The sequence below is a fragment of the Salvia miltiorrhiza genome, unplaced genomic scaffold (genome assembly GCF_028751815.1).
Source record: "Salvia miltiorrhiza cultivar Shanhuang (shh) unplaced genomic scaffold, IMPLAD_Smil_shh fragScaff_scaffold_101, whole genome shotgun sequence".
Lineage (NCBI taxonomy): Eukaryota > Viridiplantae > Streptophyta > Magnoliopsida > Lamiales > Lamiaceae > Salvia > Salvia miltiorrhiza.
Window position 1 is genome coordinate 1 of NW_026651398.1, and position 22,358 is coordinate 22,358.

The 22,358-nt window shown below is 33.9% G+C and overlaps 2 protein-coding genes and 1 non-coding gene across 3 annotated transcripts; 1 reads left to right on the forward strand and 2 right to left on the reverse strand.

Moving 5' to 3' along the window:
* Positions 1-9,214: 9,214 nt before the first annotated feature.
* On the reverse strand, positions 9,215-9,294 carry TRNAL-UAG (transfer RNA leucine (anticodon UAG)). Its single transcript has one exon. It is a non-coding gene; the product is annotated as a tRNA-Leu (tRNA).
* Positions 9,295-11,104: 1,810 nt separating this feature from the next.
* LOC131002288 (protein ORANGE-LIKE, chloroplastic-like) lies at positions 11,105-14,198 on the reverse strand. The gene is made up of 8 exons (XM_057928786.1): positions 13,759-14,198; positions 13,050-13,167; positions 12,833-12,940; positions 12,569-12,655; positions 12,348-12,424; positions 12,104-12,231; positions 11,545-11,678; positions 11,105-11,427 (listed from the first exon to the last, which is right to left on the reverse strand). Exons 1-8 carry the CDS (start codon positions 13,965-13,967, stop codon positions 11,350-11,352), a joined length of 939 nt encoding a protein of 312 aa, XP_057784769.1. The 5' UTR covers positions 13,968-14,198; the 3' UTR covers positions 11,105-11,349.
* A 6,459-nt stretch (positions 14,199-20,657) lies between these two features.
* LOC131002273 (protein S40-7-like) lies at positions 20,658-21,864 on the forward strand. Its single transcript, XM_057928755.1, has one exon. It carries the CDS (start codon positions 20,913-20,915, stop codon positions 21,675-21,677), a length of 765 nt encoding a protein of 254 aa, XP_057784738.1. The 5' UTR covers positions 20,658-20,912; the 3' UTR covers positions 21,678-21,864.
* Positions 21,865-22,358: the final 494 nt, after the last annotated feature.

Sequence of the window (22,358 nt, forward strand, 5' to 3'; positions counted from 1 at the left end):
AGTAGGGTACTATATTCGCATGCTCATCTATCATCATATCAAAAGCTCAAGTATCAGTATCTCCTAAGTAAGTTATATACATCGCAATGTAATTGAAACTAATCAAAAACGAGGGTGTACCACTCATACTCTCAAGATCATCCTTAGCTCCAGCCTACATCGGCTTCTCTTCTCATCCTCATCAACTCTAGCCCTTCTCGGCTACTTCTCATCCTCATTATCGTTTATCATTTTATCATCTTTGGTAACTGATACTCAAGAATCGACTCGATATCTACTACACTCTTCTGGAGTCCCTGGTAGAAAACAGGCATCCGGTCAATATAATCGCATAGAAAATCTGGGTATCTGTAACAAAACCCATCTCTTGTGGGTCCAGCGCTCAAAACGACACGTCCCATCATATTGAGAGGATTTCTTCCTTGCTCAATCCTACCACTCGATTGGTAGCACGGGGATAAGGTGCACGATGCCATCCAATCTAGTAACAACCATAAGGCTTTCATCCTTTCATAGTCTTTGAACATGTGTTAGAAAATCTGCTAGGGTATCTTTATACCACATACTGTACGCCTCATCCTCGTATCCGATCTTCTCTGAGTTCGTTCTCACAGCAGTGCACTTTCGTGCAGTGCCAACAGTCCTGGTCAACCTATAAGGAGAACTTAAAGGTGACTCTAGGGACTAACTCTACTTGGCTCCAGCAACAGAAATAAACAAAACATAACTTAGCAAAACTCGTACTAAGTAGTACTGTTATCTTAAAACTCAAGCTCAAAACATCTAAATTCTCATCTCGTCCCATCTTTACATAGTAGGTAACCTCTCTAAACAATGATATTAGATCCCTTAATCTAAATCATCACGACTCAGTAAGATAACTCAAACAATTCTCTCTCAAAGCCATCTCCAAAGACTATGGCTCATGATACCTTCTCAAGTACCATTCAGGTTGCGTGATCAAAACTAGCGTCACAAAACATCTCAAACATATAGTACAATATCTCATTGCAGTATGCTAATAACTCATCATTAATCATGCTATTATACTCAAGCTCATAACTCAAACTCATAACTCAAACCAACAAGTACTTAAAGCAATTGCTAATTCTCTCAAGTTTTAGCTCTAAGTTCTCATTTCATCCTTCTACTTAGTAGAAAATCTCTCTTAACAATGGCATTAGATTCCTTCATCTAAATCATCGTGACTTATCACAACTGCTCAAACAATTCTCATCACAAAACATCTCAAATACATCACATCATAACTCATAATTATGCATCCTCAATCATATAACATCATATGATATAAACTCTCTCATGATTCATCATGTAACATCAACATCATACTCTTACAACATAATAACTCATTATTAATCATGTTGTCATCCTCAAACTCAAACTATGCACCTTCAAAGTGTAACATCATAGCTCATCATATAACCTCAACATCATGCTCTTCAAAATTTAACGTCAAATAAACTTTGAAATTTTACATACCTCGTTGAGCCTGGTGTGATGGTGCGTTGAGCTCACGGTTGTTAATAACTATTAGCCTAGTGACTCATTCTAGACTAAACTCAAGACTTCAAATTCAGAGCTTTCCTTCGCTCTGATACCACTCTGTCGCAGCCCGCCCTAACTAAGGATAGTTAAGCCGAGTGATCTACGACTAGGGATGGGATTAAAGAATAAGGGGAAGAAAGGGGCGTCATTTGGAACCGTAAAACTTACTCACCTTGATAAAACTCGTCATTTTTACTCATTAATACTCCATTGAAAACAGTCTATGAAAGACAACATAAAAACTTAATAAATATCATTAATCAAGTTGTACATCATATGAAACCATTCTCTTAAGACTCATAGTATGACATAAAGTACTATAACATCAAAACATTTTGCAGCGGAAAGTAGCTAGACATATGTATGAAGACATATTCTAGACAGGTTAACTATTTATTAACAACCTTGGAGACTCCGCTCATTGCAGCACCATCATCACATCAGCTCAATCTGCACATTTTTGAAAAAACATATGCAGGGCTGAGTACAAAAGCACTCAGTGAACACATGCCAAACATCTCATCTCATCTCATGCTTATAAAGCTGTAAATATTGTCATTGCCATATGCATAATACAAGGAATTTGTAGAAAGGTCTTGTATTAGCTAAACTCATTTTCATTTCCTCAAAGTTGTCTGCGCAGACTTTTCTCATCAAGTATGTATCATATCTGTTATAACATCAAGTACTGAGAGGGAGGCCTCCCTCTGCAGCACTGTGATCGGCCAACCCGCTCGATGACTCACGACCACCTCAGTGTACACAAATCCTTACTAGTATCTACACTAGCATAGGACCGAATTCTTCATCTCAACCAGATAGATAACATACCAAAACATCAAAATTTTGGCAATGCAATAACTTCAATATAACATCCTTTATATAATAATTTCCATCATTTCATTTCATTAAGAACCATTCATCATTTAATCATTTTCATAAAATCGAAACTTAACAATTATATCATGTCATTCATTTCATTTCGTATAAGAGGCCTGCGTGCAGGGGATCTCTATATACGTGTTTAAGAAAGCCCACCTCGTTGTGTCTCTGTATCAATGAGTAACGTCACTCTCTCCCTCAAGTCGTTACTTCCCAAAAGGACCTTCATCGTTATGAAGAATCAGTGAGAAGTTATAAAAGAAAACTCGATTAATAATCTAATCTCTTTTATTAAACATTAGTATCTCTAATGTTCATCTCTCTAGGTTGTTAATCAATATAACCATTATTCTCTCTTGTCATTACTCATTAATTATAACATCCTTATGTTATAATTAGCAACGCTTCAATTAAAAGAAATAGCTAACTCATCGAAAAGTCCACTTTCTTAGCAGATCAATTCGCTCACATCTCATCTAATAAACCAATTAGAAAGTTAAACTTTCCATTAGGCATGTATTTGAGTCACGGGTCAACAAGAATTGACTATGCTCAAATCCTAATTTCACTAAGAAATTATAATGATTATTTGATGATATATCAAAGTTTTCACTAAAAATTTCGGCATGACCTATTCATACATAACGTCAGCCACGAGATTTCAACGCGTGAATCTCGCTACGTGAACTCGTCTCTCGACTCAAAACTTAACATCTTGACATCTCTTCAAGGCAAACCAACAATTCAAAAATCAACAAAGACTCTTTATCAGTCAACTATCATTTATACTCGAAACCAATTGTTCGAGTGTCAGATACCAACATTTATGTGCGTTAAACATAACTCTCACACTCACTCCATTTAGACATATAATCGACAACAAACTCAAATAATAAATCATATCTTAACAATTTAACATGCTCATAATTCTCAATTAAATCTTCAACATAGTAATAAAATACTAAATTCCAACTTTAATTAATTAACATGCTTCTCTAATTTATTTATCTCATTGAAACACAATATATCTAATTCATGCTATCTTCTCATACTTGGTCATTTTATATGCATTTCTCATGCAACTCAAAAAGCTCAATAACTTACTAATCATCATCTCATAAATACTCAAATAATTCATATAGTCTTACTAACATAACATTAACTCATATGCAGTGCTAGTTCACTTACATGACTTCACATACTCTACATATTTCAACTCAATAAATCATCGAATAATTAGAAAATTTGTATTTAATGGAAATAAATTCCCAAAATTTAAATACAAATATCTTTAATTATCCTAAACACATTGGCATGCTCAAATTAACTCAATTAAAATCGAGCATCGCTCGTCTCTGGCCTTATGACTCGCGGCCTTCATCAAATTTGAACCTCGGTGTTCAAATAAATCTAAGTAAATTATACGTGCAATATTTAATAAATATAAACACATATAAACTCAAATCATTCAAATAAAAATCAAATATTCACATCCGGGCATCAAACCATTCGGTCCTCATGCTTCTTGTTTCTAACATTCCTCGAAAATTCCCAAATTAATCTAGCATGCTCATGTGATATCGTAGAACACATATATGCAATAATATTCATCATGCAACGTCCCAAACTTCACGAATTTAAATAATCATATTCTAAAAACTTATACAATTTTCGAGCTTGGAAAAATACGAATTTAATATATATCGATCCTAGCATACCCCTAAGCACAAATATCAAGTCAAAACGATCAAACAAAAAATCGAAAGACGAGCTAATATGTGAAAAACGGGCTGCCCTCATGGGTTTCATAGCTACGGTTCGTTCCGTTCTTACTCCCTTCATTAAACATGCTCAACATCTACCCAAGAACAACATACTAAAATTTCACGACGATCCGACGTCGTTTCAAAATAAAGTCGAGAATCGACGTTTTTCGACGCCGACGAAAATCGAAAAGAAAACCATCAAAACGTAGGTAGAGATGTTACCTACGTAAAAACGTGATCAAAAAGATGATCGGCGCTCGTCTCGGTGCTCAAATCGGAGCTCAAAAGCTTGAAGAAGCTTTAATGGGGGGAGTATGTGTTCTTGGTGTTTGTGTGTGAGAGAGAAAAGGTGGTGAGTGGGTTGTGTTGGCTGCCACAGCCGTGAGTTTTATAGGGAGTGGGAGTTGGGCGGTTGGGGGGGTGGTTTTGGTGGGGTAGGGTTAGATCTTTTAAGATATTATCCCACTTAGTCGTTAAATATCCCGTTTCGTCTCGTTTTAACGACTAATTACCCACATTCTTCGTTACTCGCCCTCTCAACCTCTACTCAATTTCATTACACTCGTAATTCTATATAAATATAGAAAACGCAAGCTCTTTCTCGAAATTCTGATAAACGAGCTCGGTTCGTTTATCGAGAAATCCCGGTTTACTATTCATCCGTCGTCCAAAAATAAAAACTTTCATTATTGGACTCGTATCGAAAAACTAAGAATATTTCTCGACGACGTGCACGTAAGATTTTGAAAGTCGACAAAAAGACGAAATAGCCGTATTTTACTATTCATCGTCAAAAAGTCAAAAATTTCAAAAACGTCTTAACGGACTCAGATTTCACTTCCGAGTTCACCGTTCTCATTCAAATAATTATCTAGAATTATTTGAATACTCAAACTCAAATACGGATATAAAATCCCACATCATTCTCACATCATCAAAAGAACATCTCAACATCTTTAAAATATAACAACAAAACTTCATATAACTCTTCATCTCTTTACAAAGTAAATCAAACAAGGGATCTAAACCCTAATTACTCAAACTCAATCAATTAAACACGTCATCAAAAGCCCGGGTATTACAATATATACTCGAACTTTTCTCATTTTTTGATTTTGCACCCTTACTTTAAAAATCTGCCCATATATATCTGAACTTTAAATTCTTTCTGATTTTGCATCAGGTAAATTTCTATCCCAAATCGTTGCTGACATGGCAATTAAATTAATCGAAGTTTGAAGTGCATAATGAAGCAGATAAGTTTGTTGTCAATGTGAGATCTAGAACATGTAATTGTAGGGTTTGAGATGTCAATCTGACTGTCATATCAACAACGATTTGAGGGTAAAAATTTGTCTGGTGCAAAATTAGGAAGAATTTAAAGTTTAGGTATTTATAGGCATATTTTAAAGTTGGAATTCAAAACTAGAAAATGAAAAAAGTTCGAGTATTTACAAGCCAATGCCCCAAGAAAAAACAACGTTAAACTAGATCCACCAGAAAGACTTCTATCTCTCATAATTGGTCGATGCCCGGAGTAAAACATCAACAAGTTTTGGTTGAACTACAATTTTTTCAAACACTAAGTAGGAAAAACAAACCTCATAAAAATGCACCAACAATAATTTAAGATGAATTAGAATTCTACGATATCCCACATCTTGTGATAATATAATTTCTATATATTGAGCTAATTTTGTATTTAATCGTATTAGCTAAAGTAGAACTAAGAAAATCAAAAGGCAACAAATCTACACAGTAAAAAAACTTAAGGATAAAAAAAAATATTTGATCTGTTTTGTAAACTAAATCCTTCTGACAGACACACTCTTATTGAACAGTTTTAGTTGGAAATACTGCAATGGTTGCAGCAGATTATTAGTAAAAATCTCAGAGAAGTTTGGGGGCATTTGCATCAAGCTAATTGCCATGGATCATTACGTATAAAAGAACCTTCAAAAAAGTAAAAGAATTAGAAAAACGAAATGTAATAGCTGTCCAAATTATATATGATAAAAAAATCATGTTAAATGTGATCAACTCAAAAAATAAAAGATACTAACACTAATAAAAATATCAATGCTATAAACCGAGTAATGCAAGAAAAACAAAAAAGGAAACATTGGTGTCAAAACGACATAGTTTTACTTCAAAAACTACGCAGTGTGTGCGCCTCTGCCCTGCCGAGCACAGGATATATATTGTCTTGTTATCATCTACTATATATTTTAATTCAACGTTCAATTAATTATTGAGAGCATTACACATTCTAAACCTATTGGTATTCGAATAGAAAAAATCAAATCGTGAAATAAAAAAAGTAAAAATCTTAGATATTGTATAAGTATATCCGAAGGAGACAAATTAAAGAAGTAGAAAGCGTGTACAATTATAAGTATAATCGAGGAAAACAACATAATTAATGTGATGATGGTAAAGATTGAATTGAAGATACAAGTAGTAGTCCTAGTAGGAGTGGGATGATGAATACAATATGTATAAATTAAGCACAACATTGGTGATTGAAGTAATAAGTAAATTAGGTTGATCCTTTGTGTGGGAGAGAGATGGCGGAGTTTAGTTACGATTTGAACCCGTTCTTGTACCACAAAGACGAATACGCGAGAATAGAAGAAGAGTTGGAGCGGTTGCGTAGCTTACAACAAAGCCCAGAAGACGGTGGCCATCCGACTCCGACGACTCATCAGCCCCTTGCTTCTGCTGAAGAAGAGGATGTCAGCTCTCAACCACCCTTGCCTCTTCCTTCGCCCACTTAATGCACTCCATCTACTCAAAATCCATATACATTAATTTTTTTTTTTTGTTTTTTCCAGATTTTTATGTGATATATTGTGTAAACCCCATTCATCAAGTCTTATTCTATTATTAATTAATGGACTTACATTACATATCATTATCTAGTTACGTACACTTCATGCTTCTCAATCTCAAGGATTCCAATTTTCGGGCAAAAACAAAAGCGCCAAAAATATCTTTTCAAACACAAAAATATATATTAATTATACATGCATGCGCGTAAAATATATAGCTATGAAACTAAACCCATAGGCCATAGGGATTCACAACGTATAGCTCGTGGGTTGATTTTCATTCCCAATCAATACAGATTTATGTTCAAAGTGGATCCATATATGCTCGACATTTGACGTAGATACATTAATTAAGGTTATGCTTGGTATGATGGTGGGCCGGGAATGTAATAAAAGTAGGAATGAAATAACAAATTTTGGTTGCATTTCTATATTTGTTATTCATAAGTAATACGAAATAAAATTCTTATTCGTTTATATATAAAATTAAGTAAAATGGGTATTTTTCACGACTGAAACTTGATTTTATCATGACATACTACACAGCCACACAATGTAAGTGTTAGTATATGAGAGAAACATACAAAAGTGGAATGCGGCCATGTTGATGACTTAATGAATTTTATTAGTTCGAAAGTAATTAAAAGTGTAAATTAAAAAGAAAAAGCAAGATATTCCTTGAGAATACTAAGATTCAATGCAAATGCAAAACTAGGTCTTAAGAGTTTTTTATGAAAACAGAAAGATATTGTATTAACTATGAATCGTCATCAGTAACAATATCTTAATTACAAGAAGGCTTCTTCCACAAATGTGGTTGCGAGCATATTGAGGCAATCTAGGTGCAACTTTATTAGCATCTCTAAACATATATATGAAAGACTCCAAGTAATAAACATGAGCGCGCAGCCTCCATGATTTCTCGTATGTTGTCGGAACAATAGAGTTAAGGTTCACTACAAGAATTTTGCTAATAGACAATACACAAAAAACTATTGTCTATTAAAAAACCAGGGGAATAGAAAATCAGAATCAAAAGTACCCATTGAAGAAGAAAGTTCCCAATCAAAAGTACATACTACAACAAATAGCTCAGCCAAGGAATTACATATATATATGTGAATAATACCAGAAAATCTAACAAATATACAACAATATTGTGAAGACCAACCAAAGAAAGGGAACTCAATACTACAGGCTTCAATTTTGGCAAAATCATGACATTATCTAGAAGCATGTTTCAGCAATTGTCAATGACAAAACCGATTAAACTTCGGTTTTTGACAAAGCATTAACTCCAGTAAAAATTAGAGTACTCATAAGCTAACAGAAACTTAAGAGAGCTACACCTACCCAGATTTTGGTAAGCACAAATATATACGATACAACCATGGTTTCTCTCCCAGATAAATCAGTCACATGCTGCAAATAAGACATCATAAAACTAAAAATCATGAAAGTAGTTGCTGGTATCCTTCAACCAATTGAACATATATATTATAAAACTCACTTTTTGCACTCACAATGAAAGTATCATTGAAAGAGGCAAAGATGTGGGCCACACCAAAAACAAGCTCTGCATCTCTAGTGGCAGGTCCAAGACTGACATGATCTCTTCCTTTGGCTTTCTGGTCTTTCTCTTCGACTACAAGAATTCAAATCAAAGATTAAGTACACATGACTGCAGGAAACCTGTGTATGTAATAGAAGCAGAGCTGTGTACATGGAAATTTTCGAAAGCCTTTATTTGGTACTAAAAGATAATCTTCAAAACTACTGACTAAGTTAACAACGATTACAACAACGGATGCATTTTGGTCCAATATGGAAGGCGTGCAACGTGAGTGTTCATGAAAATCCACGTACTGTTTTATCTCACGTAAACATTTATTTCAAAAATTCGGGTACCACTAAATCAAGCAGCACTCATAAATCTAGATTAAACTAAAAAACAAGACATGTTTTCAAATAAATGCAACATTGAAATCGAAGCAATGTAAGCAAATTGAAAATAAATAAATGCTAACACGACTAATCAGAATAAAAAAAAACGTAAATGAATGTTTTATGGCTTAGAAATAAACAAAAAAACAAAAATGATAATAAATAGATAGGAAAAAAGTTAACAAAAATGATATAGCTAATAAATAGATAAAAATAATTTTAAAATGACAGCTGTGGGATTTGAACCCACGCCCTTTCGGACCAGAGCCTAAATCTGGCGCCTTAGACCACTCGGCCAAACTGTCCTTATTATCAAAATTATTGAATTATGCAATATAGTCGATTTTATTATTTATAACACCAAGTGTTGTTAACTCTTGGGATTGATGCAAAGACTCCAGGAATCCAGACGACTAGGCAGTGACTCGTTAACTCTTACGCGAATGCTAAGCTTATTTTAGAGAGCTTATAAATTGTTAAAATTTATTAAGTTCTAATATTTGAAGAGCTTATAATATTAAAGTATTCATATAATAAATTTATAAGTTAGAGAAAAAATTGTGAGTTAGAGAGAAAATTGAAAAGACTTGAAATTGTAAATACTAATAACCAATCATATGATTATTTTTATAAAATATTGCAAGAATGTTTTTGTTTAATTCCACACATTTTTCAATCTAGTTTTTAATAGTCACGAAAGAAGATTTTAATTAAAATTGTTAACAAAGTTTCTCTATAAACACACAAACTAATAAATAATAGGTCGTCGGGCGTGCTTGAAGGGGACAGATTCATAAAAATGGCGATCTTAGGCAAAGTGTCTTGTACAGACTAGAAGAAGAGAAGCGGGAGGAGATGAGGTCGATGGTAGGAGAGAGCATGATAAGTTTATTTTAAAGGTCATGGTGATTGGTGATACTCTAGAATCAATTTTTTTTATATATATAAAAAGATCTTTTAATACTTAATAATCTATATACAATACTTCTCAAAAATAAATAATCTATTTATAATATAAAAGAAGAGCTTTTTCACCTCTAAATTTTCTCTATCCTTTCAATTTTCTCACTAAATTTTCTCTATTCTTTTTTTCTATTTTAATTAATTCAAAAAAATTGTTAACTTCAAATTAGTAAAAAAATATTCAATATGTATGTTAAATTAAAGATTACGAAAAGATCTTTAATTCAACGTAAAAATTATAAAAAATGAATTTGAAATGAATAAATTATGATCGTTTAAAATGTCAAAAGTATTTTTTGTTTTCTCTCATTAATCTATAATGTTGAACATCACTATTTTTTCATTCGTTAGTGAAAAAATAAATAAATGTCGTCTTTTTTCTTTTAAAAAAGTTTACATGATTGTTTAATTATAATTACTTTAAATTTGAGTGTTTTAAAATTGTAGTAGTAGTTTTTAATACTATTAAGGAATATGAATTTTGTATTAATTTTAATATGAATTTTTAAATGAAAAATTAGTTATGTATCTTAAGATTAGAATATAATATTATATATATTTATTTAAGTATGTGTACCAATTATATATTTATTTGTATAAACATATTTGTGGTTATATTTTTATTTTTACATTATTCGTATTTTCGCTAATTTTTATTTAGTTTTGAGCTATTTAAAGATGAACTTTTAAATATTAAGTATAGAGAGAGAATATATTGCCAAGAAAGGAATGAGCATTTGTAATGGGACGAAGGGAGTATAATAGAATGATATATAGTCTGTATTTATATTATTAATATAACAGAAAAGGTTAAATATATTTATAAGTATGATTATGATTATAACATACTAAGTTACATCTAAGTTATATATACAACAATTCACAATAAGATAAAAAATAAATCAATTTTCTCAAGTAAATGAATAGGGAGTATAATGAATTACATGAGATGTGAATAATGTATATTTTCTTGTGAACATGTAGTGGAATTTAATTACTATAACGTTATTATAATTGTTAGATGTTGCTCGTTAAATAAACAAATTTAAAATAAGTTATAGATGTACTTCACCGAATTTTTTAATTGACATATTCGGTATATTGTAATTCTAGTATAAAATCGATAATTTCATATACCATGAAATTACTATATACCGAAATAAAGTATTGTATATCCTTCATATCAGAATTAAGGTATACCGAAGATAAATGTAACGTATAAGGTATGACATTTTTGGTATAAGTTATCGATCCACACCTAGTAAAAACTAATTTGGAATAAAATCAAGAGGTGGGATGCCCACACCTACTAAAACATAGAGCGTTGGATGATACAACATCACATAGTTGAATATGAATGGTGGGTATCTGAGAGTAGGCCAAACTGGCCTTACTCTCTAGTCGAATGGTTCGATACGAGGGTCATGCTCACTTGCCATTATCATCCCGGTGCAAAGGCAGGTAGGGCACATTACCTATAATCAAATCAAAATCAAACACACAGGAAATGTGCTAGGACAAGGAAAATATGTAGTACTAAATCTTTTCCAACTTATTATTTTATACTGTATAGGTCATATATCAGAAATTACCTTTCCAGACCCAGAGCAATTTTGACACCTTCTAGTAGTTGGTGCATTCAACGGCCGATCGGTAGCGTTTGTTACGATGGGTTCGATGGACACACACAAACCGCTTGCTGAACAACGGGCACATGACAAGTACCCTATATAAAAATATAACAAGAGATGAAACGTTACATATGAAATCACTCCAGAAAACCTTCAAGTATGCAAAAGATGGTGAAGGCTATAGATTTCTCTAAGTTGAAACATTTAATATAATCAGTTATCTTCGAATTGGGCCAACCAGAGGGAAAAAAGATCAAAGGAAAAACTACATATAGCAGCTTCACAAGCAGGGCTTGCATTAAATATTATTCAAGGTTTAGCCGAGAAAGCTAACACTTGTCGCAGCTGTGTTTGACAAACTTTGAGGAACTATGCTTTCTTATAGAGTTTTATGATAGCAAGACTTGAAAATCTTGATTTTGTCTATGTAGCAGTAAGTATCACATCAACAATGAAGCCGTTATTTAAAGCAGTTCTAGTTTTCGAAATGATGTTGATTTTTTTTTTTGTAAATAAATACCAGTGCCATGACAATATTTGCATCTTTTTTTCTCTTGCTGCTCGACATTGTTAATCTCCAGCAGCATCAATGCTGAAATAACCCCCACTGCACCACCTGAGAACGAGGCTACGATAGGATCTACCTGACTGTAACAAATAAGAGCAAGTGTTCCTTAATTCCATGCATAATCAGATTTAGCTCAAGAGCAACCATTTTATGGTAAGCGCAACAGTTTTGGCCTAAAATTTAAGCATTCACACACCTTAATTGCATAGGCAAATGCATTTTGCTTATGAAGTCTTCATATGAAGTTCCTCCTATACCCAATTTTAGCTCAAGCTGCAATGCAAAAAGATTTGACATTTTGAGTTCATCCTTTTGAACAATACATAGGAATGCCCATAACATCTTGCCTCAATTATAAGAAACAAAGCAGGCAGAAACATTTATGGACTGCTGCAACTTCTCAAGATAGGAGCTTACAGTTGGTGCAATGAGACCCCCAAATACTATAATTCCAGATACGAATGAAAAGCTTGTCAAATACAGCTGCTTCAGTGTCCTTGGGGTCTGTATAAGATATTTAGAAAAGATGATAACATCATGGAAAAGATTATGAGAAAATATGAGTATGCTGTCTTTAAGCCGCAAAAGGATATCCCACAATGAACAAGTAAATTGAAGAATGGAGATTAGCCGAACTGCAACAATAATACTATCATGTGCAAGATTATACAGGAGAGTTACCACAGCAGGAAGAAAGGGAATTGATGACGGTATATCCGGCATCTCATTTTCATCATCAGGCTCGTATTTCATGCTTTTAATGCGTTGTTGCACTCTCAACCTCCTCAACTTCGGTGAAGGAAACAAATAAATATTATATCGTGTCGACCTAAATCCTCTTGTACACTATTAAAAAGCGGATAAAAGCAGCAAGAAAATAGATTAGGGAACTACTCACTTCTTCCATAAGAAGAAAAATTTTATTGCGTCTGCTTTTAATGTTGTCTTGGATTTCCTGCAGCTGCATCTGAACAAAATCCTGAACAGTCTCAGGCCCTTCTATAATGCAGAAATTGCTGCAGAATTAATAATTTTAATGTTAATTATACGACAGAACCCAATCTCAAGATAGATGTTATCATCAAATAAATTATGGATGCAAGCATATAATATTATCATGATGATCTCATAATCCGAGTGAGGCCTTAAATATGACATTTTTAATAGGAAAAAAAAAAAAAACAATTACTGAGAGGATTTTGACATGAATTATTTACTAATGCAACAAGTATTCATATCATCAAAGCATTCCAGAGTAACCGGTTAAGGTTCATGATAAAATGAAATTCAGCAGAAGCGAAGATTCAATTCTGAACATTGTACCAGCCAAAAAAAAAATCAAAATCAAAATTGTTTCACATGAAATTGCCAAAAACTCAGTTCTGAATTATGATGCTCCCAAATTAAATGGTTGCAAGGAAATCAAAATAAAAAAATTAAAATCATCCTTTCAGCATCTGCAAATTTCAATTATGAATTCTTCAAAGGGAGAACCCACAAAGACACGAGCAAAACAAAGTAGTAATTACAACTGACTGGAAATCCAGAAAACACAGTTACGAAATTAAAAAGAAGAAGAAAAATGAAGGAGTCTTTGTAGAATCAACCTTGCGCCGCTCTCTCCAGGACCGCCGGAATTAGCGGAGGCATCGCTCGGTGAAGACGAAGCTGCAATGAGCTTGGTTCTTGAGTTCCTAAAGAAGAAGAGGTGTTTTGGGCAGGCGCTGCTTCCGGGGAAGATCGGCTTGCCGGAAAAATTAAGTTTGGAAGCGTGGGGCGACGATGGCAGGGGCGTGTAGAGATAGAAAGAAGCCATGTTGCTTTTAGCAAATCATCCAAATTCTTAGAGAGAGAGGCCGGCGAGGATAGGGGATGGGCGGGTTTGGTGTTGCGATGAATTTGTCTGGAAGCAGTGGAGACACTCACAGAATTTTCGAGGAATCTTTAACTGACCCTTCACAGCTCTCTCCTACCTTCCCTTCCTACCTGGCTCTCTTCAATTCTCCAAATTTTAAATTTCAATATTTATTATTTTGTGACAATTTATTTTATAAATTTAAAAGAAACCGTCGCCTATTTTATACTCCATCCCTTCCATTTCAAATATATCAAAATTATATGACAAGACATTTGAAATGGGAAGGAGGGGGTGTATAAAAAAAGAGTCCAAATCGCAAAATCAATTAAATTGATTTTTAGTTCAGTTTTTGAGGTCAAATTAATATTTTTATAAATAATTTCATTTATGTTATCAAGTGGTTACATATAGTAATCTTGACTGAAATAATAAAATAACAGCCATTACAAAAATATATAAAAATCATCTATATCTGTACAATATATAATAGCGATTACAAGTTGCCCAAGTATATTAAGTTAAGTTTGTTGTGATTATATATTTTTGTTTTGTAAAAAGATATTATAATTATTATTAATGTGAGGGTGTGACTGAGAAGAACTATAAAGCTAAAGGACTCATTAGCAATTTCAGTGAGGGGCTTATTTGCAAAAGTAACGGATTACTCTAAAAATGTTATTCACTGTTCATCTGCGTATGGAGCATATTTACTATGATCTGGTTTCTTTCTCCGGTATATTTACTGGGTATTGAAGTTTAGTTTAGGGTGATGTTTTCTCATTGTAAAAGCAAGATAGCACGAGAGAGAGAGAGAGATAAGAATTGAAGAGGTGTTTGAGTTAGAGCTGGGATTGCTTCTACTTTCTGCTTCGACGTAATTTTTGGTGTCTCGTTTGATGGTTTTACTTTCGATTTTTTGGTATTTTAGATTGCTTGAGTTTGTAATTGTTCTTATGATATTCTTCGATTGTGTGGTTTTGTTCTTGTGTATCTTGGGAGCTGAGATCTTACAATTAACAACATAATTCTCAGTTAAACACATTTTAAATACATATTACGATGGACTCAATCTAAAACCTTTAGGTGCGTTTTTTTGTTGTAAATTTATCATTGAAAAGTGAGGGATAAATAAAATTTCACTCGTTAAATCTTTCATTTCTTTTCCCCCATTTCCTACAAAGTATTACTAGAATTTTAGCCTTACTCATTCCTCATTTTTCACTACAAAGGAGGAATATATAATATTATCACACCAAAAATGAAGGAATAATATTATCACTCTTTTATAGTAAAAATGAGGAATGAGTAAGAGTTAAATTCTATTTTATAGGAAATGGGGAATTAATTGATGATAAAAAGAAAGAATTTAAAGGCTAAAATTTAGTATATCATTTTTTTCCATGATAAATTTACAATCAAAGAGAACGCACCTTTAGTCTTAAACATTAACTACTATAGTATTGGTTAAAAAAAAAGGGTTATAGTCAAAAAATACACAAACTTTGAAAAAAGTTACAATTTTCACCTGAACTTTCAATTAAGTCTAAAAATATATGAATTTATAATTTGTTGCAATTTTCACCTAAGTTTGATTTTCAATGAAATTAGAGCTTAATTGACACGAACTTTGATGTTGGTCTAACTTCTGTTGATGTGGAGTATTAAGAAGTTCGCAGGTTTAATAAAGCAAAATTTAATATATTTAACTTATTTTCGACTGTTAATTAAGTTCTAATTTCGTTGAAAGTCAAACTTAGGTGAAAATTGCAATAAAAATATAAATTCGTGTATTTTTTTGACTTAATAGAAAGTTCAGGTGAAAATTGCGACTTTTTTTAAAGTTTGTATATTTTTTTTATCATAATCCCAAAAAAAAAGGGTTAATTGCCTGTAAAATCCATAATGTATACAAGGAATTGGTTTTTGCACCTAATTTGAAAAATTCGCTTTTAAATACATAACTTTTCGTTTTTGTCTTGAATTTTTCCGGTGACCGATTTTTTCTTACGCCGACGCCGAAAATGACAAGGTGGCAGCCGAAAATTAACATGTGGCACTTTTGTGACTCGTGGAAAAAATATCTGAAAAAAAATTAAAATAAAAAATACATTGGAAAAAAAAAATTTAAAAAGGAAAATCCCCCTCCCCTCCCCAAAACGTCTTTTCCCTATCCCCCCACCCCAAACCCTAACTCCCCCTCCCCCCACTCGGCGCCGCCACCACCACCACCACCACCACCACCACCTGAATCCCTTCAGATCAACTCCCTCTCTCTCTCTCTGGTCTTTCCAATGCACTAGTTCACCACCAATTCGCGTCGCCCCTGCCGCGCCACCATCACCACCACCACCAATAGGCCAGCGCCGGCCGCCCCCCGCCACCTTCGCCTACACCAGAGATTGCCATAAAATCGCTGGGAACCTCCTCGATTTCACCAAAAGCCAAGAGGTCAGGATTCGAAGCCCTTCCCCTCGATTTCACCAAATCGCCATGAAATCGCTGATTTCAAAGGCTGGATTCGAGATGTGGGGAGGGGGAAGGTCGACGAGATTAGGGGAGGGGGGAGAGGAAGAGGGCTGGCCGACGAGTTTTGGGGATGGGGAGGGGGAAGGCCGATGAGGATTGGGGAAGAAGAGGGGGCAGCGGGCGGCGGCGGCGGGTGGGGAAAGGGGAAGGTAGGGTTTGGGAGTTGGGAAGGTTGGGGAAGATGATGTGGTGGATTTTTTTTAATTATTTTTTAAAGTTTTTTTTCACATGTAATAAATGTGTTAGGTGTCAATTTCCGGCTGCCACCTTGTCATTTTCGGCGACGGCGTAAGAAAAAATCGGTCACTGGACAAATTCGAGATAAAAATAAAAGGATTATGTATTTAAAAGCGAATTTTTTAAATTAGATGCAAAAACCAATTTCATGTATACATTATGAATTTGCAGGCAACTAACCCCCCAAAAAAACTATTATAGTATTAGGTCAACACAAACACACGCAACACTTATTATTTTTTAGAATAATGGATCAAAAACAAACATCCTTATCCTCAACTATGAGACAGGGCCCTAACTAATTGTGCTACAACATAGTTGTATTTAATTATTAATGGGTTCCACACATTTAAGATTATGGACAATGGTCCCGCTCCCGCCCATTAATTAAGGCCTTCATTCAAATTAGGAAGTACTCTCCAAAATCTAAATTGATCAATTTATTCAAGTAAGATTAGGGATGACAAGGGATCGGATTTAGACCGTATTTTATAAGTATCAAATTTAAATTTATTTTATCTTTATAGATTTAGATTCGTTCTAAATTCAACGAGTCTGAAAATTTGTGATCCAGATCCATATTCGCCAGATTCATGGGTCTACTGTTGTATTAATTTTTAATATTTATTTATGTTTTATATATTTGTATTTAATATTTATATTGTGTAAAGTATTAATATTGTGCATTGATTTTTAAAGTATTAGTATTGTGTATTAATTTTTTATATTTATATTATTAGAAAAGTAAATATAAAATAAAAATAATATATATATAAAAGTAAATATATATATATATATATATATATATATATTAGTAAAAAAATAGGTCCACGGGTTGGATTTGGGGTGGATCTGGATCAAAAAATTCAAGATCCAGATCCAAATCCGTTTTATAAATTGAAATCCAGATCCGACCCAAATCCATCGGGTCCAAGATTTTGAGATCTAGACCCTGTAAAACAGATCTGGATCCACGGATTTGAGCCTGGTCCAATATCCATTGCCATCCCTAAAGTAAGATATAAGAAATTAATTTTAAATACATTTTAAATTAAATTGGTATCAATTTTATTAACAAAGACAACCCAAATTTCTAATCGATACAATATTTAATACTCCTTCCGTCTACAAAAAATAGTTATAATAAGTGATATCACGGGTTTTATAAAACTACAAAGTTTTATTATACGCTAATTAACTATTAAATTAAATAAAGAAATTAATAAGTGAAACCATTGACAAATGCAGCACATCAATTTCCATCTCATCCTACGTCGAATTTATAAAACTTCATCAAATAAAATTTTATATAAAAAAGTATTTCTATTATTTAAATCAAAAAAATATTAATTAATGAAAATAATTGAAATTAATATCACTTGAAAATTTTATCAATTTAAATTAATTTAATTATAATTTATATAAAAACTATTCCTAATGTCCATAAATAATAGTCATAGAAGGAGACGACATTGGTTTTAATAAAAATAGTTTAGTGTATTGTGAGTGGAGACGAATATCACTTAAAAATATTGTTAATAATGATAGTTTAATTGTTTTGTGAGGTGGAGAAATTAGCTTATCATGTGATAGAAAGTTTTTAAAATAAAAAATAGAAATTAATTTTTATGGATGTCCCAAAATAATAATAATAAAAACTTATTTGTTTGTTTGTTTGTTTTAAATGTATGGACAAAAAAAAGGTACAATATTTAGTACTTCCTCCGTCCCATTAGGCTTGTCACATTTTTTGGGCACGGTTATTAAGGAGAGTATAATTAGTGTAGTACAATTGTGTAAAGGTGTGAGACCATATTGTTTGTAGTTTAAAATTATTACTAAATATAGAAATAGGAAAAGATCAATAGGATCATCCAAAAAGAAAAATAAGACAAGATCAATGGGATGAAATGAGTATATTATGATCATAAAATTAATACAAAAATATTACTATAACTCACGATATAAACGATTATTCATCGAATTTCGAAGGATTACTCTATACTATTCTCTCCGTCCAACTCTAAGAGCATCTCCAATGGGAGCTGCTTAAGTTGATGCTTAAATGGTGGTCCCCACCTTAAGCACGTCCCCTCCAATGCATAGTTCTTATCTTGGTTCTAAAATCTTCATTTCCACCAAAATTCCAATTTCAAAACTTTTATGCTAAAATGTTTACTTTTCATTGAAATTAAAATTAAACATTACATTAAAAATAAAAATTACACAATTTAAAAAATTGAAAAAAATTAAAATAATTAAAATTAAAATTACAATAAAAAATTAGAATTTTAAAAACAAATAAAAAAATAAAATTAAAAAAATATCTATAATAAATTACTATAAAAAAGTAGCATAATACCTCCATGGCCCCACCCGCCCCAACCCAAGCCCCACCCCACCGTCTTCTCCAGCAACTCGTCTTCTCCCAAACCAAAACTAGAAGAGAAACTTCTCCCAACCATTTTCGTCTTCTCCAAAAGTTTTTAAAATCTGAAATTTCATTAATTTTTTTATAATTATTTTGTGCACGCGTCAAACGCACGCATTCAAAAAAATCAGCCCATCGACCCGAGGTGAAAGATCAAACCGGGGACACACAGTCGCGGTTCTCCAACGCGCGGTGCGTCTTTTCCACCGCATCATTCCCCCCTTTCGACCCAGCATTGGAGATGCTCTAATAGTCATGTTTTCTTTTTCGGGACGTTCCACTAGAATAATATTATTTATATTTTTGGTAATGATTTTACATTATAAATAATATGATTCCACATATTTTTATACACTTTTACACTCAAAAAATAAATTTCTTAGAGCATCCATAATGGAGAGCCAATGTGAGCTCTTAAATATGGTCCCCACCATTTAAGAGCCCACTCTCCATAATGGGAGAGCCCACCCTCTACACAATGGAAAGCTACATTAAGTTGATTATTGAATCCACATGGAAAAATATAAAATTCTCTACAATGTGTGGTACACTATAAATAGTGAAGCTACATTAAGTTAAGTATTGAATTCCACATTGAAAAATGTAGAATTCTCTACCATGTGTAGTACTCTATAAATAGTGAAGGTACTTAATGTATTGAATCTCACATTAAAAAATGTAGGAGTCTTCACCATGTGTAGTACACTATAAATATTGAAGCTACACTTAGTTAAAATTAAAATTTTAAATTTTGAATGGTTTTTGTATGGAAAAAAATAAATAAAAATAGAGAAATTTTTTTTAGGTAGGTGATGCATTGCACACGTCTATCTAAAATATCGTCTGAGCCCGGAGCGCGGAGAAGGAGCGGGCTGGCTCGGCAATGGGGGCTCGGAAAAAGGGGCTCGAGCCCAACAACTAGGGGTGAGCAAAAAATCCGAAACCGAATAACCAAACCGATTCAAGCCGAAATTTTAAAATATGGTTCGGTTTTTCGGTTCGGTTCGATTTTTTTTCCATAAAATTTCGGTTTTTCGGTTCGGATTTTTTAAAACCGAACAAAACCGAAAAACCGAATTATATTTATAATATATATATATATATATATATAATATTTTAATTATAATTTTATAATATCTAACTTCTAATATTTTTTAAATTTTATAGTTTTTTTTTTAATTTTCGGTTTTTTTTTCGAAAATTTCGGTTTTTTCGATTTTTTTTCGAAAATTTCGATTTTCTTCGGATTAATTCGGTTTTTCGGTTCGGTTCGGTTTTAATTATAAAAATTTCGGTTAATTCGGTTCGATTCGATTTTTTTTTTAAAACCGAATTAAAATATGATTTGATTTGGTTTTAGCAAAAACCGAACCATATAACCGAATGCTCACCTCTACCAACAACGAGCCCCCAATTGCTGATGCTCTTAATCTCTTTGCCGAAATAGGACTATCTACTGGAGGGAGGGAGTAGTTTTATAGTCACTTGCATTCGATTATAAATTTGATAAATTTATATGGATTGTGCTACTCGCTGAGATAAGACAGCCTCCATGACAGCGTCCACTTTCCCCAGTATCTAGTCGGCCCAACATCCCTGGGTTATCACCTGCATCACGCTCACTTAATCTATCCACAAATCAACGGCTGCGATGGCCCCATCATAAATTAGTGGGTCCCAGAACAGGTTCCATAATAATAACACGTACGATGCAAATGCAGGTTACATTTTTGCCCTCCAGATATTACTCCTACTTTATTAGACTCCACTACGCCACACTCTCTGCTTCCCGAAAAATGGATCCCACCTTCGCCGTCGGTTACCGCCACCGCCGTTCACCGTCGTCGGATCGATTCATCAGCGTCTTCTATCCTCCTTCTTCCGCATCCACGGCCGACGTCTCCTCCTTCTCCTCTGCCGGCGGTGACGAGCTCAGCGAAGTCGACGTCTTCTACACCAGCGACTTCTCCGACGACTCCCGGGGCAGCCGGTCTGGCACCTCTGAACACCTCTTCCGCCGCTCCGTCCACCAACCGGAGAAGTTTGGGATCCTGGCCGCGCTACCGGAGGATCGCCGGAAAACCGACGTCGTCGTCCAGAAACCCGCGCTCAGCTCCCCACCGACGACGTCGTTTTCGCGCGATATTCCTGCGATTCCGAAGCCTCATTTCCCGTCGGAGGCGAAGTTCTCTCAGTCGATGCCGGTGCGGCGGTTCCAGCAGTCGGCGCCGATGAACGTTCCGATGATGCCGAGGAAGGCGAGGAACAAGGAGGCGGCGTTCGTGGACGGCGGCGACGAGGCGGAGGAGGAGGAGGAGGAGGTGCTGCCGCCGCATGAGATGGTGGCGCGTGTGTCGTTGAGGAATCAGAAGACCACGTTTTCGGTGCTGGAGGGCGTGGGGCGGACGCTCAAGGGGAGAGATCTACGGCAGGTCCGCAATGCTGTGTGGCGCCAAACAGGTTTTCTCGACTAAACATTTTGCCAAATTCTACTTCGTTTTTTCTTCTTCACTTCAGTAGAATTTTAAATCTACTATTTATGTGTTTTGATCCGATGGAATTCGATCCGATTGCAGTAAATAATTGAGGTCTTGTATTTTCTTCCAAAATATTTCCCAAAGTAACAAAATTGGGGAGATGTTTGATAACATTTGACAAAAACTTCTCTCTCTAGAATGTTGACGATGATAATTGGACTTTTGTATTGATGTTTTAGGTTTGAATCACATCATGTGTGAATATGATATGATAAGGTATGGAAGATAATTTTGAAGGAGACGTAATTAACTTTGTCCGTATTAGGATTTAGGGCGTGGCGATCAAAATACTACTACTATTTTTTTGTTTCTTTTTTTTTAATACTCTCTTCGTCCCCAAAATAAGAACTTATTTTGGACTATTTTGGAGACGGCATGAGTTTTAAGAAAAAGTGGTAAAATGTATTGATAATGAGGAAAAATATGTTATACTCCCTCCGTCCATTAATTCATGACCTAAGGAGCAAAACACGGGTTTTAAGAAAAAAGTGTATTTTTATTAGTTGAGTGGAGAAAGAGACCCACAATTAATGTATTGTTTATTAGTTGAGTGGAGAAAAAGTGTATTGTTTTGGGACCCACCAATTAAATATAAATAAAAACTTACTAAAAATGGAT

Coding starts and splice junctions, on each gene's coding strand:
- LOC131002273 (XM_057928755.1), top strand. CDS start 20,913: ATGCAAATGCAGGTTACATTTTTGCCCTCCAGATATTACTCCTACTTT.
- LOC131002288 (XM_057928786.1), bottom strand. CDS start 13,967: ATGGCTTCTTTCTATCTCTACACGCCCCTGCCATCGTCGCCCCACGCT. Junction 13,168..13,758: donor CCTGGAGAGAGCGGCGCAAG/GTTGATTCTACA, acceptor TTAATTCTGCAG/CAATTTCTGCATTATAGAAG. Junction 11,679..12,103: donor CAAATATTGTCATGGCACTG/GTATTTATTTAC, acceptor ATTTTTATATAG/GGTACTTGTCATGTGCCCGT.